The sequence below is a fragment of the Artemia franciscana genome, chromosome 2, assembly GCF_032884065.1.
Source record: "Artemia franciscana chromosome 2, ASM3288406v1, whole genome shotgun sequence".
NCBI classification, from domain to species: Eukaryota; Metazoa; Arthropoda; class Branchiopoda; order Anostraca; family Artemiidae; genus Artemia; species Artemia franciscana.
This window is the reverse complement of record NC_088864.1, coordinates 13,143,440-13,162,438: the sequence shown is the minus strand read 5'-3', so window position 1 is coordinate 13,162,438 and position 18,999 is coordinate 13,143,440. Positions and strand designations below refer to the sequence as shown.

General features: G+C 37.2%; 1 protein-coding gene across 2 annotated transcripts in view; it reads right to left on the bottom strand.

Annotated features, from left to right (window-relative positions):
• Nucleotides 1-18,999, bottom strand: part of LOC136037531 (gastrula zinc finger protein XlCGF57.1-like) — a 39,427-nt gene that overhangs the window by 5,063 nt on the left and 15,365 nt on the right. The window contains exon 2 of one of the 2 annotated variants that reach the window (XR_010619972.1): nucleotides 15,237-17,262. Coding sequence is in view for 1 of the 2 variants with exons in the window: in XM_065720254.1 (XP_065576326.1) it covers nucleotides 15,512-17,209 (1,698 nt within the window). In the remaining variant the exon portion in view is untranslated. Of the gene's footprint in view, nucleotides 1-14,972; nucleotides 17,263-18,999 lie in introns of those variants that run through there. The other variant, XM_065720254.1, reaches the window with a different exon arrangement.

The following is an 18,999-nucleotide window of genomic DNA, read 5'->3' as shown; positions in this document are numbered from 1 at the left end:
AATATGACTAGGGTAGCACATTTAATGAAATTCTTGAAGCATCAATACATAATACTAAAACCACAATACTAAAAACAAGATTCGAAGTTGAAGTAACTTAAGAAAACTTAAGTTAAGAAAACTTGAGAAAACTAGGAGGCAGTTTAGTTGTTTTCCGATTTTTTCACCAGAAATACGAAAAAAAAGCATTTCTAAATGAAAAATACAAAAGAGGACATTTCTTTTTAATCCAAAGAGCCCCCCATTCCCTGATTTACGCCCATATACTATAAACCACTATAGGCGAAGCTTGGACAAAAATTGATGTAAAACAAACATCGTGAAAAAAAATGGAGAACTAAATCATTAGAACAATATATATTTCCTATATTTACTCTCATACTAATAAAAGACATTTGTTTGACAAAGAGACTATCCACGCCTGAATCGTTTCCACAAGAAGTGTCTTTTAAACTCATGGACTAACACACAGTTTTTTAAAGAGTTTTTATATATGGAAGTTTTATATAACTTTTTTTAAAGTTTTTATATATGCGGAAGAGTGTAAAACAAGGGTACCACTGAGAATCTAAAAAAAATATCAAGGTGTGAAATAAATGATATTGCATATATATCACATACATATTACACACGTATTATATATATAATATTACATATTACTATAATATTACAATTAACGACTAGCAGATCTTGATTTCGCCGACGACATCACCCTGATGGAAGCAAACAAGGAAAGGCTCCAGGATCTTCTCGAAGTAATCCGAGAGAAAGCGAGTCTTTTGGGACTAAAGATCAACTCGGACAAAACAAAAAGCATGGCAACGAGCGACTCACCACTGGGCTTAAAGTGCGGGGACAATACAGTAGAGCAGGTAGTGGACTTTAGATACCTTGGAAGTACAGTCGAACGAACTGGATCCAGCGAAAAGGAGGTGCAGTCTAGGATTGGACAAGCCAGTGGAGCTTTTAATCGACTAAAGCCAGTGTGGCGATCGAAAAAGTACTCCCTGAAACTGAAAATGAGGCTGTTCAACAGTAACGTCACCTCCGCCCTCCTTTATAGCTGTGAATGTTGGAAACTAAACCAACACCAAGAAAAGAGGATTCTTGCCTTCGAGAACAACTGTCTTCAAAGAATACTGAACATTAACTGAAGAGACCACATAACCAACCAGACTGTTCGGTCTATCTCGCGCCAGCCCCTGGTAACAGATGTCATACGCCAACGAAGATGGCGCTACCTGGGGCATGTTATCCGTATGGCGGGAGATAGACTCCCCAGAACTGTACTGGAGTGGCAACCAGAGGGAACCCGAAGAAGAGGGAAGCCGAAGAATACACTTCGTCGTACGTACCAGCGGGACCTAAAACACATCAATGCGATAGTCCAACCCCAGTGGGAAGACGTCTGGGCAGCAGCACATATGAGGGACGACTGGCGGCTCTTTTTGGATGCCCTGGGTGCCTCTATCGGCACAGGAGGAACTAAGGTCTAAGGTAAGGTGGACTCTGAAAATGTCTAAAGGACTTAAAGCTGGATTTTCGGTTCCTTTTGGTAAAGAATTGCGAAATCGCAGACGTAAAGAATTGCGAAACGTAGGAGGATTTAGAAGATATGCACCTGATCAGAAGGCTTATTCTAAGAATAATTCGAGCTAAAAAAAACGCTGTTTTAATGTCTTCCCTATAAAAACAATAAAAAAATAAATAAATAAATGATCCCCACGCATGATGACGTTGTGTTAGTAATATGTAATTGTAATACAAATATGAATTAGGACTCTAAGAGCAACTAAATAAAAAAAACAAGTTTTTTTTTAACTGAAAGTAAGGAGCGACATTAAAACTTGAAAAGAACAGAAATTACTCCTTATGTGAAACAGGCTGTTCCCTCTTTACGCTAAAGTTTGTCTCTTTTCTCAACTCTTCCGAACAAGTAACTACTTTTTAAAACAGTAAAAAACTTAAGCGTTAAGAGCGGAACATTGAGGAGGCAACAGCCTTACATGTTCTATGTAAAGATATATGACATCTGACATTAGTAGATACAATACTATGCAAAATGGGCTACAATATACACCTAATGTTATATATAGGCTATGATGCCGTGAATGTTCTAAGTTCGTAAATGTCAACATTCACCAGTGAATGTCCGAAATACCTTCTCTTCTCCTTGGATTTAGTCACCGTCGCCATTCAGTTTAATCAGTTTTGTCACTTTTTCAGTTTAATGCAAGGTTTGATAATGACCGGTTGGGTTAGCCCAAGTTTTTAACCCATTTATGAGATTTATAACCATATTTAACCTAACCTAACTTTTACCATCATAACTTGGATAAGGCTGAAAAAGCTGACTAAAAAAACTAATTGAATCCAAGCAGAGGAAAAAGAATTCCGGACATTCACCGGTGAATGTCGACATTAACCATATTAAATTTAAAAAAAGAAGTTTTTTTCAACTGAAAGTAAGAAGCAACATTAAAACTTAGACGAACAGAAATTATTACGTATATGAGGGGATTCGTCCCCTCGTCAATACCTCGCTTTACGCTAAAGTTTGAATTTTGTTCAATTCTTTAACCATGACTCCTGAATCAAAAGGAGTCTAATGAAAATCAATAGCTTTAATGAAAGTACTAAAAAAAAACTTTAGCGTCAAGAGCGAGGTATTGACGAGAGGGCGAACCCCTCTCATATACAAAATAATTTCTTGTGGTTTTAAGTTTCAATAATGCTCCTTACTTTCAGTTGAAAAAGCATGTTTTTTATTTAATTTCTGATAATAAATAACTCTGGGGAAACTGGTTCTGCAAACATGGTGTCCTCGTGATCCTCGTACATCACCTTCTACCACCAGCCCTCCCCCCAGGAAAAATCCCCCCTGAAAACGTCTGTATGCTTCCCAATAACCAATACTATATGCAAACAATGGGCGAAGTTTACAATTTGTAGCCCTTCTCCCGGGGACTGTGGGGGATTACGTAATCCTCAAAGACACAGTTATTAGATTTTACTATACTGAAGAAAATTACTATCAAAAAATTTTGATCGGGTGACTCAGGGAAAAAACGACGTGAAAGGGGGCCTAGTTGCCCTCCAATTTTTTGGTCACTTAAAAGAGGGCACTGGAACATTTAATTTCAGTCCGAATGAGCCCTCTATCGGTATTCTAGGACCACTGGGTCGATGTAATCACCCCTGAAAATAAAAAAAAACAAAAAAACACTCGCATCCGTGACCTTTCTTCTGGCAAAAAAAAAACAAAATTACACGTTTTGTCAGATAGGAGTGTGAAACCTCTACAGTAGGGTTCTCTGATACGTTGAATCTGATGAGTGTTTCCTCCTTATTTAGAAAATTTGGCAAACATTCTCAGGCTCGTAATTATATCTTGAATAGTCAGGACTGAAGTCCTAGGATCTTGGAAACTCCTTGAAAGTCCTAAGGAGTGGCATTCATGTTATGTGACTGTACAGATTCAAGATCCCAAAACTGACTGACTAGAAACTAAATGGAAAAAGTACAATTGTCAAAACAGTTACTTAATATAAAGTACATTATAAAAAGAATTAGATAGAAATTTGATAGAAAGACATTTTTTTTTAATGCTTTGGATTGCCTCAGTCGATAATGTGTTCAACAAGATTCTAGATGGTGCTTCTGCTTGTAAGTCTGCTCTCTGATACCGCTAAGCCCTTCATAACTAGTCCCAGTCTCTTTTATTAGTTCTAAATTGCGGTTCTTTATTAAATGAAAAAAAAGATAATATTTATTTTATTTCTTGATTTTGGCACGAATATGTTGGCAATAAACGGATAAAATCTTAAAGACAGTTCCTAGAGGCAAAGTTTGTGTGGGACCTGCAGATAAGACAGGGGCAGCCAAGTGTAGGCAACTCATGCATCATCATACCAAAACCGAAAAGCCGTATCTACTATTCCGTGGCGTTTTGTAAAAAGGGTCTAAGTCCACTTTTTCCTGGGAATGAGGTAAGCATATGTTTCAAAGGAATCTGAAGAGATATATTGATTGGTCTATTCAAAATGGGGTATTTTAATCTTTAATTATTTTGACAAAGTTATGAATTATTCCAAAAGGGCACAAAAAGAGCGTAAGTCCCTTATCTACTAAGTAAAAAACAATTCAGAAACTTAGACTGTCCTCAATGTAACTCCCCTAAAACCGCCTCCACATATAGCTCATATTTCAAACAGTTTGTGGTAACGAACTGTAAGTAAGGAGCGACCCAGCTCAATAGTAACCTAAACTCTAAAAAACGGGATTTTGATACAAATAGATACATCGAAACAATCAAAATTTTATGCTGATTTCAAATATATAAGTTTCATCAAGTTTGGTTCTACCCATCAAAAGTTACGACCCTGAGAAAATTTGCCTTATTTTCGGTAAAAGGGGGAAATTCAGCGTATCAGAAAACCCTATTGAATAGGTTTCAAGGTCCTATCTGAAAAAATGTGGAATTCTGTATTTTTTTAGCAGAAGATCAGAAGGCCAGAAGATGCGTGTCCATTTGTTGTTTTTTTCCCCAGGGGTGATCGTATAGACCCACTGGTCCTAGAATGTCCCGAGAGGACACTCTCAAACGGAAATTAAAAGTTCTAGTGTCCTTTTAAAGTGAACAAAAAAATAGAAGGATACTAAGCCCCCTCCCATGCTCATTTTTTCCCAGAGTCACCAGATCAAAATTTTGAGATAGCCATTTTGTTCAACATGACCGAAAAATCTAATAGCTATGTCTCGACTCAATCCCCTGGAGCCCCATGGGAAGGGCTGCAAGTTATAAACTTAACCCATTGTCTACATATAATATCGGTTATCGGGAAGTATACAGACATTTTCAGGAAATATTTTTTTATGGTGGGGAGAGGGAGAGGGTAAAGTGGGCGGATCTTTCCATGGAAGAACTTTTATTGGGAGAAGGGGAGTTCCGTAAAGGGGGTGCTGGATTTCCTAGCATTATTTCAAAACAATCAGAAGTTCAATAAAAAAAAACGCGTTTTTTCAACTGAAAACAATAAGCAACATTAGAACTGAAAACGAACAGAGATCGTTATGTGCGTGAGGGGGTTCACTTTTTACACTAACGCATTTTTACTAATTTAAAAAGATCTATTTATTCTAATTAAACGGCTTTTGGGATTCAGGGGACATTCTTAAAGAATTGGAACAAAACTTGAACTTTAGCATAAAGAGCGAGGTAACGCTCTTTACATTAAAGTTAGAATTTTGTTAAATAAAGGCCGATATAAACAATAATTTGTTGGTGTTATTATTCGGCCAGAACAGAAATTATTATGTATATGAGGAGGTTGCCCCCTTTTCAGCACCTCCCTCTTTACGCTAATGTCTGACTTTTTATTCCAATTCTTTAAGAATGACTCCTGACACAAAAGGACCGTTTAATTAAAATAATTAACTTTTTACAAATTCAAAAATATTTTAGTGTAAAGAGCGAGATACCAAGGAGGGAGCAATTCCCCTATATACGTAATAAAAACTAAAACAAAAATCTAAAGAAATCGCCGTTGAAACAGTATGTGGTAATGAACTGTAAGTAAGGAACGACCCGCCTCAATAGTAACCGAAACTCTAAAAAAATTAAAAAAAGATCTGGATACTATAGATATATTAAAAGAATCGTCTTTTTATGCTGACTTCAAATATAGAAATTTCATTAAGTTTAGTCTTACTCATCAAAGGTTACAAGCGTGAGAAAACTTTCATTTTCGAAAAAGGGGGAAACACCCCCTAAAAGTCAAGTGATCTTAATGAAGACCACACCATCAGATTCAGCATATGAGAGTACCCTACTGTATAGGTTTCAAACTCCTGCATAAATGTGGGTTTTGCATTTCTTACCAAGAAATCACGGATGCATGTTTATTTGTTGTTGTTTTTTTCCCAGGGGTGATTGTACCAACCCAGTGGTCCTAAAGTGTAGCGAATGGACTCATTCGAACGGATATTAAAATTTCCAAAGTCCTTTTAAGTGACCAAAATATTGGAAGGCAAGTAGACTCCCTCCAACGCTCATTTTTCCCGAAGTCACCGGATAAAAATTTTGAAATAGCTATTTTCTTCAACATAGTCAAAAATCTAATAATTATGTTTGAGGACGACTTAATCCCCCTTAGTCCCCGGGGGAAGGGCTGCAAGTTATGAGCTTAGCCCATTGTTTGCATACAGTGTTGGTTATTTGGAACCATACAGAAATTTTCAGGGGAGATTTTTATGGAGGGGGTCGGAGAGTCCCCGGGGGAAGGGCTGCAAGTTATGAGCTTAGCCCATTGTTTACATACAGTGTTGGTTATTTGGAACCATATAGAAATTTTCAGGGGAGATTTTTATGGAGGGGGTCGGAGAGAGGGTAATATGGAGGAAATTGGGGAAAGACGATTTCCATGAAAAGAGCGCTGGATCTCCCAGTATTATTTAAAAACGACCAGAAATAAAATTTAAAAAAAAAGAGCTAAGAGCTCATATGACACTTGTAACGAGGTCGGAAGAACCAAGAGCCAAGTGCTCATATGGTATGAGCTCTAATAAAATTCTAAGAATCAACAGATTGCTTTAAAAAGAAAACTCTGAGGCTTAATGCCGGTCAGGATTTAAAATAAGAGCTCTGAGTCACGAGGTCCTTCTAAATATCAAAATTCATTAAGATCTGATCACCCACTCGTAAGTTAAATATAACTCAATTTTTCTAATTTTTCCTCTCCGTTCAGCCCTTCAGATGGTTAAACCAGGGAAAACGACTTTATAAAATCAATTTGAACAGCTCCCTGACACGCCTACCAGTTTTCATCGTCCTATCCCGTTTAGAAGCATCAAACTTACCAACACTGAACCCTTCCACCTAACTCCCCAAAAAGAGAGCGGATCCAGTCCGGTTATATCAGTCACGTATCTACGACATTTATGAGCGTTTTCCAAGATTTCCAGTTTCCCCCATCAAACTCTCCCAAATGTCAACAGATCCGATCGGGATTTGAAATAAGAGCTCTGAGTCATGAGTTCCTTCTAAATATCAAATTTCATTAGCATTCAGTCACCCATTCTTAAATTAAAAATACCTCATTATTTCTAATTTTTCCAAATTAACAACCCCCAGCTCCCCCAAAGAGAACAAATCCGTTCCAATTACGTCAATTTCGTATCTATAACTTTTGCTTATTCTTCCCATCAAGTTTCATCCCGATCTCACCTTTAGAAGCATTTTCCAAGATTTCTGGTCCCCCTCCCTAACCCTCTATTTCCCCGGAACAAAATAGAATTGAAAATGAAACATCTGTTACATAAGATTCTTCCATATATAAAGTTTCACTAAGATCCGACCACCCATTTGTAAGATACCTCGATTTTTGCGTTTTCCAAGAATTCCAGTTCTCCCTCCAACTCTCCCCAATGTCACCGGATCTGGTCGGGATTTAAAATGAGAGTTCTAAAGTAGAAGATAATTCTAAATATCAAATTTCACTAAAATCTGATCACCCGTTCTTAAGTTAAAAATGCCTCAGTTTTTCGAATTCTTCCGCTTCCGCGTCACATGGTCGAATCGGGGAAAAATGATTTTTAATTTAATCCGGTCAGGTTTCTGATACGCCTGCCAAATATCACCGGCCTAGCTAAACCGGGACAGACCGACAGAATTTGCGATCGCTATATGTCACTTGGTACATACCAATTGCCATAAAAAAAAGTTTTTTCAACTGAAAATAAGGGGCAATATTAAAACTTATTTCAAAAGAGCAATTTATTCTAATTAAAAGGCTTTTGGGATTCAGTGGGCATTCTTAAAGAATTGGAACAAAATTCAAACTTAAGGGTAAAGAGCAGGTTATTCACGAAGGGGCGAACCACCTCGTAATACGTATATGAAGGAGTTTCTTCCTCGTCAGTACCTCGCTCTTTACGCTTAAGTTAGAATTTTGTTAAACAATGGCCGGTATAAACAATAATTTTCTGTAGCATTTAATATTATCTTACGTAGCTTCTTAACTATAATGTTTATGTGATAATTATTATGTGATAATAAATAAAAGATATTGCCTGCTTTCGGCTTGTATTTGTTATTAGATAAAAAAAACAAGTTTTTCCCAACTGAAACAAAGGAGCAACATTAAAACTCGAAACGAACAGAATTAATTATGTATATGAGGGGTTTACCCCTACTCAGTACTTCACTCTTTCCGCTAATGTTTGACTTTTTTCCAATTATTTAGAAATGACTCCTGACACAGAAGGACCGCTTAATCAGAATAATAAGCTTTTTACGAATTCACTAACATTTTAGCGTAAAGATTAGGTACTAATGAGGGAGCAGCTCCCTCATATACGTAATAACAAGAGCTAAGAGGTCATATGGCATTTGTGACGAGGTCAGAAGAGCCGAGAGCCAAGAGCTCAAATGGTAAGAGCTCTGGCGAAATTCTAAGAATCAATAGATTGCTTTAAAAGGAAAATCAGAAACTTAATGCCGGTAGGGATTTAAAATAAGAGCTCTGAGTCACGAGGTCCTTCTAAATATCAAAATTCATTAAGTTCCGATCACCCACTAGTGAGTTAAAAATGCCTCAATTTTTCTAAATTTTCCTCTGCTTCAACCCCCAGATGGTCAAATCGGGGAAAACAACTTTATCAAGTCAACGTGTGCAGCTCCCTGACACACCTACCAATTTTCATCTTCCTAGCACGTCCAGAAGCACCAAACTCACCAAAGCACTTACCCCCACCCCCTAACTCCCCCAAACAAAGCGGATCCAGTCTGGTTAAATTAATCACGTATCTACGGCATTTATAAGCGTTTTCCACGATTTCCGGTTCCCCCTCCTACTCCCTTCCTTGTCAACAGATCTGATGGGGATTTGAAATAAGAGCTCTGAGACATGAGTTCCTTCTAAATACCAAATTTCTTTAAGATCCAGTCACCCGCTCTTAAGTTAAAATACCTCACTTTTAATTTTTCTAAATTAACAACCCCCAGACCCCCTATTGAGAACGGATCCGTTCCAATTATGTCAATTTCGTATCTATAACTTGTGCTTATTCTTCCCATCAAGTTTCATCCTGATCTCTCCACTCTAAGCGTTTTCCAAGATTTTCGGTTTCCAAGATTTCCGGTTTCCCCCTCCAGCTCCCCCCAATGTGACCAGATCTGGTCGAGATTTTAAATGAGAGTTCTAAAGCTCAAGATATTTCTAAAGATCAAACTTCATTAAGATCTGATCACCCGTTTGTAAGTTACAAATACCTCATTTTTTCTAATTTTCCCGAATTATCCTCCCCCCCCCCCCCCCCCGACTCCACCAAAGAGCGCGGATCCGGTCCGGTTATTTCCGTCACATATCTTGGGCTTGTGCTTATTCTTCCCACCAAGTTTCATCCTGATCTCTCCGGTTTGAGCGTTTTCCCAGATTCCCCCCCCCCTCAATGACACTGGATTTGGTAGGGATTTAAAATAAGAGATCTGAGTTACGAGGTCCTTCTAAACATGAAATTTCATCAAGATACGATCACACTTTCGTAAGTTAAAAATATAGGTCATTTTTTTCTATTTTTTTAGAATTAACCCCCCCCCCCCATTCCCCCTCTCAAAAATTATCTAAAAAACTCTCGAAACTCTAAAGAATTTTTTTATTTTTTTAAAAGGATTTTTGACAGCAATAGATATATTAAAAGAATCGCCTTTTTATGCTGATCTTAAATATATGTAAATTTTATCAAGTTTAATCTTACCTATCAAAGGTTACGAGCCCAAGAAAATTTTCCTGATCTTCAAAAAAGGAAGAAACACCCTCTAAAACTCAAGTGATCTTAATGAAAACCACACAATCAGATTAAGCGTATCGATGCATTGGTTTCAAGCTCCTTTCTGCAATAAATAAAAAAAACAAGTTTTTTCAACTGAAAGTAAGGAGTGACATCAAAACTTAAAACGCACAGAAATTACTTCGTATATGAAAGAGGCTGCTTCCTCATCAACGCCCCGCTCTTTACGCTAAAGTTTGACTCTTTCTCTCAATTCTTCTTTCTAAAACAGTAAAAAACTTTAGCGTAAAGAGCGGGGCGTTGATGAGGAAGCAGCCTCTTTCATATACGAAGTAATTTCTGTGCGTTTTAAGTTTTGATGTCACTCCTTACTTTCAGTTGAAAAAACTTGTTTTTTTTATTTAATTTCTGAACGTTTTTGAATCAATGCATGTTTTGATTTTGGCTCTCCGCAGAGGAATAATCAAAACGAAATTTGCATATTTTTTTTTTTTGGCTCAATGGCTTTCTCATAATTTTGATCGAATGATTTTGAGAAAAAAAGAGCGGGGGACGAAGCCTAGTTGCCCCCCGATTTTTTGGTTAATTAAAAAGGCAACTAGAACTTTTAATTTTTTACGAATCTTTTTATTGGTAAAAGATTTACGTAACTTATAAATTAGCTTACGTAAAGAACTTTTGTATTCTCATGTTTTTATTACATATATGAGGAGATTCGCCCCATCGTCAGTACCTCGCTCTTTACACTAAAGCTTAAATTTTATACCAATTCATTAAGAATGACCCCCTGAATCACAAAAGCCGTAGAATAAGTAGTTGAAATTACCGAAAATACTTTAGCGTAAAGAGCGAGGTATTAGAAGGAGGCGAGCCCCTCATATGGGTAATAATTTCTGTTTGTTTTAAGTTTTATTGCTGTTCCTTACTTCCAGCTGAAAAAGCTTTTTCACTTTTATTTTTTAATTGTTTTTTTTTAAATAATGCTAGCAAATCCTGCTCTCCCATCATGGAAATTTTCTTCTCCCATTTCAAATTCTCGAAGGAAAGTTCCCCTAGCATATCCCCCTCTTCTCAACCCCTCCCCCAAACCAAAAAAATCCTCCTGAAGACGCCTGTATACTTCCCAATAACCATTACTATATGTAAGCACAGGTCAAAGTTTGTAACTTGTTGCCCCTCCCACGGGGACTGTGGGGGAGTAAGTCGTCCCCAAAGACATAGTTATAAGGTTTTTCGACTACGCTGAATAAAATGGCTATCTCAGAATTTTGATCCGTTGACTTTGGGAAAATAATTAGCGTGGGAGGGGGCCTAGGTGCCCTCCAATTTTTTTGGTCACTTAAAAAGGGCACTAGAACTTTTCATTTCCGTTAGAATGAGCCCTCTTGCAACATTCTAGGACAACTGGGTCGATACGATCACCCCTGGGGAAAAAAAAAAAAAACAAAAAAACAAAAAAACAAAAAAACAAAAAAACAAATAAACACGCATCCGTGATCTGCCTTCTGGCAAAAAATGCAAAATTCCACATTTTTGTAGATAGGAGCTCGAAACTTCTACAGTAGGGTTCTCTGATACGCTGAATCTGATGGTGTGATTTTCGTTAAGATTCTATGACTTTTAGGGGGCGTTTCCCCCTATTTTCTAAAATAAGGCAAATTTTCTCAGGCTCGTAACTTTTGATGGGTAAGACTAAACTTGATGAAACTTATATATTTAAAACCAGCATTAAAATGCGATTCTTTTGATGTAGCTAATGGTATCAAAATTCCATTTTTTAGAGTTTTGGTTACTATTGAGCCGGGTCGCTCCTTACTACAGTTCGTTACCACGAACTGTTTGAAAATATGGAATTATATATTTTTTGCCAGAAGAAAGTTCATGGATGCGTGTTTATTTGTTTTTTTATTCCCCAATGGTGATCATATCAACCCAGTGGTGTTAGAACATCAGAAGAGGACTCATTTAAACGGAAATTAAAAGTTCTGGTGACCTTTTTAAGCGACCAAAGAAATTTGAGGAAAACTAGGCCACCTCCCTACCACTTTTTTCCCAAAATCGTCCGATCAAACTTTGAGATAGCCATTTTGTTCATCATAATTTAAAGGCCCAATTTCACTGGGTATAACATGCCCCCCCCCCTTACAGCCCTAGGGGAAAGGTCTTAAAGTTACAAGATTTGCCCATTGTTTACGCATAGTATTTTTATTAGGATGCAAGCATATATTTTCGGTGGGGGGGGGAATTTTCCATGGGGAGGGAAGTTTCCAGGGAGTGAACTTGTCAGGGGAAATTATACGCTACGGGAATTTGCCAGAATTCTTATACACCGTTTTGCTTTCTCTTTTCTGTCTGAATTTTACGCGCGAGGAGGTTAAGAGTAACTGTCCGGGGTAAATTTTCACTGGGATTGAGCTGTCTAGAGGATATTCCCATGGTGAGGGGATTTCTGCGTGGATGCGGGGTCAGATTTCCTGGCATTATTCATAAAACGATCAGAAATTAAATAATAAAACAAGTTTTTTTTCTACTGAAAGTAAGGAGGGACATTAAAACTTATAACGAACAGAAATTATTCCGTATATGAAAGGGGCTGTCCCCTTCTTAATACCTCACTCTTTGGGCTAAAGTTGGACTCTTTCTCAAAGCTCTATTTTTTAAACGATAAAGAACTTTAGCGTAAAAAGCGAGGCGTTGAGGAGGGGACAGCCCCTTTCAAACACGGAATAACTTCTGTTCGATTTAAGTTTTTATGTTGCTCCTTACTTTCAGTAGAAAAACCTTTTTTAATAGCTCTGAAAACACGATCCGTGACTAAATACCAGCTCAAGGAATCGTTATCTTTCTTTAACCTATTTCCCAAATAAGTCGAGATAGGCCTACATGCTTTCGTTTGGAACATAGACTAGTATAACAATATATATAGACTACAATTGTCAGGTAAAAAAAAAAACTTTTTATCTGTTAATTTCACATGGAGTGACTGTTTACATACGTCCACACAGGGGAAACGCTCTTTAGCATTTCTTAATGGCTATATTTATATTTTTTAAACGACAAAGAACTTTAGCGTAAAAAGCAAGGCGTTGAGGAGGGGACAGCCCCTTTCATACACGGAATAACTTCTGTTCAATTAAGTTTTTATGTTGCTCCTTACTTTCATTAGAAAAACCTTTTTTTATAGCTCTGAAAACACGATCCGTGACTAAATACCAGCTCAAGGAATCGTTGTCTTTCTTTAACCTATTTCCCAAATAAGTCGGGATAGGCCTACATGCTTTCGTTTGGAACATAGACTAGTATAACAATATATATAGACTACAATTGTAAGATAAAAAAAACTTTTTATCTGTTAATTTCACATGGAGTGACTGTTTACATACGTCCACACAGGGGAAACGCTCTTTAGCATTTCTTAATGGCTATATTTATATTTTTTAAACGACAAAGAACTTTAGCGTAAAAAGCAAGGCGTTGAGGAGGGGACAGCCCCTTTCATACACGGAATAACTTCTGTTCAATTAAGTTTTTATGTTGCTCCTTACTTTCAGTAGAAAAACCCTTTTTTATCAAACAGTTCGTGGTAACGAACTGTGGTAAGCAGCGACCCGGCTCAATAGTAACCAACACTCTAAAAAATGGAATTTTGATACCAATAGCCACATCAAAAGAATCGCATTTTAATGCTGGTTTTAAATATATAAGTTTCATCAAGTTTAGTCTTACCCATCAAAAGTTACGAGCCTGAGAAAATTTGCGTCATTTTAGAAAATAGGGGGAAACACCCCCTAAAAGTCATGGAATCTTAACGAAAATCACACCATCAGATTCAGCGTATCAGAGAACCCTACTGTAGAAGTTTCGAGCTCCTATCTACAAAAATGTGGAATTTTGCATTTTTTGCCACAAGGCAGATCACGGATGCGTGTTAATTTGTTTTTTTTTTCCAAGGGGTGATCGTATCGACCCAGTTGTCCTAGAGTGTTGCAAGAGGGCTCATTCTAACGGAAAGGAAAAGTTCTAGTGCCCTTTTTAAGTGACCAAAAAAATTGGAGGGCACCTAGGCCCCCTCCCACGCTAATTATTTTCCCAAAGTCAACGGATCAAAATTCTGAGATAGCCATTTTATTCAGTGTAGTCGAAAAACCTTAAAACTATGTCTTTGGGGACGAATTACTCCCCCACAGTCCCCGTGGGAGGGGCAACAAGTTACAAACTTTGACCTGTGCTTACATATAGTAATGGTTATTGGGAAGTATACAGGCGTTTTCAGGAGGATTTTTTGGTTGGGGGGAGGGGTTGAGAAGAGAGGGATATGCTGGGGGAACTTTCCATCGAGAATTTGTCATGGGAGAAGAAAATTGAATTTGTCATGGGAGAAGAAAATTTCCATGAAGGGAGAGCAGGATTTACTATCATTATTAAAAAAGAAAACAATTAAAAAATAAATGTGAAAAAGCTTTTTCAGCTGGAAGTAAGGAACAGCAATAAAACTTAAAACAAACAGAAATTATTACCCATACGAGGGGCTCACCTCCTTCTAATACCTCGCTCTTTACGCTAAAGTATTTTTAGTAATTTCAACTATTTATTCTACGGCTTTTGTGATTCAGGGGTCATTCTTAATTAATTGGGATAAAATTTAAGCTTTAGTTGAAAGAGCGAGGTACTGACGATGGGGCGAATCCCCTCATATATGTAATAAAAACATGAGAATACAAAAGTTCTTTACGTAAGCCAATTTATAAGTTACGTAAATCTTTTACCAATAAAAATATTCGTAAAAAATTAAAAGTTCTAGTTGCTTTTTTAATTAACCAAAAAATCGGAGGGCGACTAGGCTTCGTCCCCCGCTCTTTTTTTCTCAAAATCATTCGATCAAAATTACGAGAAAGCTATTTAGCAAAAAAAAAAAATATGCAAATTTCGTTTTGATTATTCCTCTGCGGAGAGCCAAAATCAAAACGTGCATTGATTCAAAAACGTTCAGAAATTAAATAAAAAAAACAAGTTTTTTTAACTGGAAGTAAGGAGCGACATTAAAACTTAAAACGCACAGAAATTACTTCGTATATGAAAGAGGCTGCTACCTCATCAACGCCCCGCTCTTTACGCTAAAAATTTTTACTGTTTTAAAAAGAAGAATTGAGAAAAAGAGTCAAACTTTAGCGTAAAGAACGGGGCGTTGATGAGGTAGCAGCCTCTTTACATATTTCCCAAATAAGTCGAGATAGGCCTACATGCTTTCGTTTGGAACATAGACTAGTATAACAATATATATAGACTACAATTGTCAGGTAAAAAAAAAATTTAATCTGTTAATTTCACATGGAGTGACTGTTTACATACGTGCACACAGGGGAAACGCTCTTTAGCATTTCTTAATGGCCTAGAATAATGTTCTTAGCCTTATCACCCCCTCCCCAAGGAGTCAAAGTTATACAAACCTTTTTGTATAATGCCTTTAAAATCAATTTTGTACACTGCCAGTTTTAATTCGTTGATGTTTCTAGTATTTAAGTTGGTGACCATTTACATTTTAAACAAAACTTAAGATATAAATAAAGAGCGGTTGATGGCGGCAAGCTACGTTATGAGGGAATGTTTAGTCAAGAAATTCATTTTCTTAGAGAATTCTGGGAATTCAGTTCTGCTGCGGGGATTTCGACGAGATCAATGGTTGGATAGGACCAAATTTAACGAGGACAGGACCATTTTTTTTTTATATTGCCTTGTCACTACTTCCAGCTTCGTGAGTCCGCTTATGAGCAACTAAATTAGACTTTTGGGAAAAATTCTTATCACAAATTTCACAACGAAACGGTTTTTCACCCGAGTGCACTCGAAAGTGTGAGGTCAAATTCGAACTAGTGTTAAAGCCTCTTCCACAGACCTTACATAAAAAGGGCTTATCATTACTGTGAATTCTAACGTGCTGTGCTAAGTTTGAAGCAGTTGAGCAGGATTTCCCACACATTGTACACACGTAAGGTTTTTCACCAGTGTGCACACGGATATGAGCTTTTAAATTTGACTTTGAAGCAAAATCCTTTCCACACGTTTCGCAAGAGAATGATTTTTCTCCAGTGTGAATGCGGAGATGTTGTACCAAATTAGAACGAGTTGAAAAAGCTTTGCCACACAAATCACAAGAAAATAATTTTTGGCCAGTATGAGAACGAAGATGAGAAATCAGATTTGACCGTGTAGAAAAACCTCTTCCACAAAGTTCACAGAAACAAAGTTTTTCGCCAGTGTGTGTACGAAGATGCTGCACCATGTTAGATGTGGTTGAACAGGATTTTCCACACACACCACACAGATAGGGTTTCTCACCAGTATGGACACGAATATGGGTTCGTAAATTTGAGGTTTGAGCAAAACCTTTTCCACAGATTCCACAGATGAAAGGCCTTTCACCGGTGTGAATTCTATAATGAGCGTCCAAATGTGAATTTACTTTAAAACACTTGCCACATACCATACAAACATACCTACGATCATCAGAGTGAAGAGAAAGATGTACTGCTAAATCAGAAGTTTTCTCAAACTTTTTATCACAGATAGGACATACAAAGAAATTTATTTCTTTCATGCAACTGTGTTCAACCACCTCTGAGTTTAAAGGCGTATAGTCTCCACATACACTACATACATGAAATTTAAGTTTGGTATGGTTCTGTACATGACCTCGCAAACTAGCACTAACGGAAAAACACTTGCCACACGTAGCACAAACGAAGGGGTTCTTCACTGAATGGATTCGAACATGCTCGATTAATAGACGGCTACATCCAAACGTTTCATCACATATATTGCAAGAGAAAATTTGAATCTCAGGATGGCTGAACAAATGATCAGCAAGAGTAGAGCTATCTTGAAAACAGGTTCTACAGACACCACAAATATGATCACCATCTTTAGAATGAACAGGAAAATGCATAGCTAAATCATAAGTTTTCTCGAATTTTTCATCACAAATAGGACAAATAAAAGACTTTGTTTCTTTAGTACAGTTATGCTTGACAGCTTCTGAGTTTGTTAGTAAATACACTCCACAGGTATCACAGACACCTGCCTTATCATCAACGTGGTTCTGTACATGATCTCTTAAACTCAAACCGTCAGAGAAACATTTGCAACACATAGCACAAACAAAGGGCTGTTCCTTCATCTCAGGATGGGTGGTCAAATGCTCACTTAGGGCAGAACTATCTTTAAAACACTCTCCACAAGCAACACAAATATTGCCATTATTTTCCAAATCTCCACAGACGTGTCTAATTTGCTCTTTTTCATCTATAAAATACAGTCCACAATCATCACATACAAGTTCTTCTTCTTCATCATGAAAAGTTTGGTGCTCCATAAACTTATGCTTTCCTTGAAACTCCTTACCACACGTACTGCATATATGCATGATGACCAAGAACGCGGGTCTATTTGGATTTTATTCAGGAGATCAGCTTAATCCTAAAAAGATTACATTTAATCAACGCGAAAGGAGTCATAACAAGAAGCATAAACAAAAGAGTAAAATACTGTAAAGGACTAAAAAAAAATACTAGAGCCAGACTTTCTCCAGCGGAGAGGTCCTCTAAAACCAGGATATTTATCCACTAGAATTAATTAAAGCAAACTACGGAATTAAGAGGAGAATTTTGCTCATTGTACTTTCACAAAAAGTAAAACTGCTGCAACCATCTAAATACAAAGGTTGATCATAAAATCCATGGCCAGTTTTTTTTTTAATCACATAGTTCGCGATAACGAACTGTAGTAAGGACCGAAAAGTAACCGAAACTCTAAAAAACAGAAATTTGATACAAAAGAACTGGAATTTTATGCTGACTTCAAATATGTAAGTTTAATCAAGTTTAGTCTTACCCATCAAAAGTTACAAGTCTGAGAAATTTACCTTATTTTCAAAAAAAAACGAAACAGAAAAACATCCCCAAAAAGTCATAGAATCTTAATGAAAAACACCATAAGGAAAACGACATCATCAGATTCAGCGCATCAGCGAACCCTACTGTAGAGGTTTCAAGCTCCTATCTGCAAAAATGTAGAATTTTGTATTTTTTGCCAGAAGAAAGATCATGGATGTGCGTTTAATTTTTTTCCCGGGAGTGATCATATCGACCCAGTGATCCTAGAATGTTACGAGAGGGCTCATTTTAATGGAAATTAAAAGTTCTAGCGTCCTATTGGAGTGAAAAATTGGAGGGCAAATAGGCCCCCTCCCACGCTCATTTTTTCCCAAAGTCACCGAATAAAAATTTTGATATAGCCATTTTGTTCAGCACGGTCGAAAAATCTAATAGCTATGCCTTTGAGGAGGACTTAATTCCCCACAGTTCCCGGGGCAAGGGCTGCTAGTAATAAGCTTTGCCAGTTGTCTACATATAGTATTGGTTATTGGGAAGTATAAAGATATTTTCATGGGGGATTTTTTCTGGTGATGGGGAGGGGGTCACATGAGAGCATGTTTCCATAGAGGAATTTATCACGGGGGGAAGAGAATTTCCACTTAGTGGGCGTCGGATTTTCCAGCGTTGTTTAAAAAAAAACACAGTGAGAAATTAAATACAGAAATAAGTTTTTTCCACTTAAAATAAGGAGCAACATTAAAACTTAAAACGAACAAAATTATTACCTATATGAGGGTTTTACCCCCACCTCAATACCTCGCTCTTTACACTAAAATATTTTTGGCAATTTCAAGAGCTATTTATCCTAAACTAGCTGTTGGGGTGGCGCTTCGCGCCACCCCAACACCTAGTTGGTGGGGGCGCTTCGCGCCCCCCCAAGCCCCCCCGCGCGCGTAAGTCGTTACGCGCCATATTAGTTACGCGCCATTGTAGTTGTGTCCCTATGTCCCACCTGTGAATATAGATAGATATATATATATATATATATATATATATATATATATATATATATATATATATATATATATATATATATATATATATATATATATATATATATATATGTTTTTAACTACGTAAAACTTGCGAATATACAACATTCTTTGCTGTCCCATTGTCTGTGCATATAAATAGATTGTCAGGTTTACCGACTCTTGAACATGCAACATATAATGGTCCATGGGAAAACAATCCGTATTCAGATCTATACCTCATGATTCTAATGATTGCCCTTGAGATTTGTTGATGGTGATTGCTAATCGACCATTCCCTGAGTCGC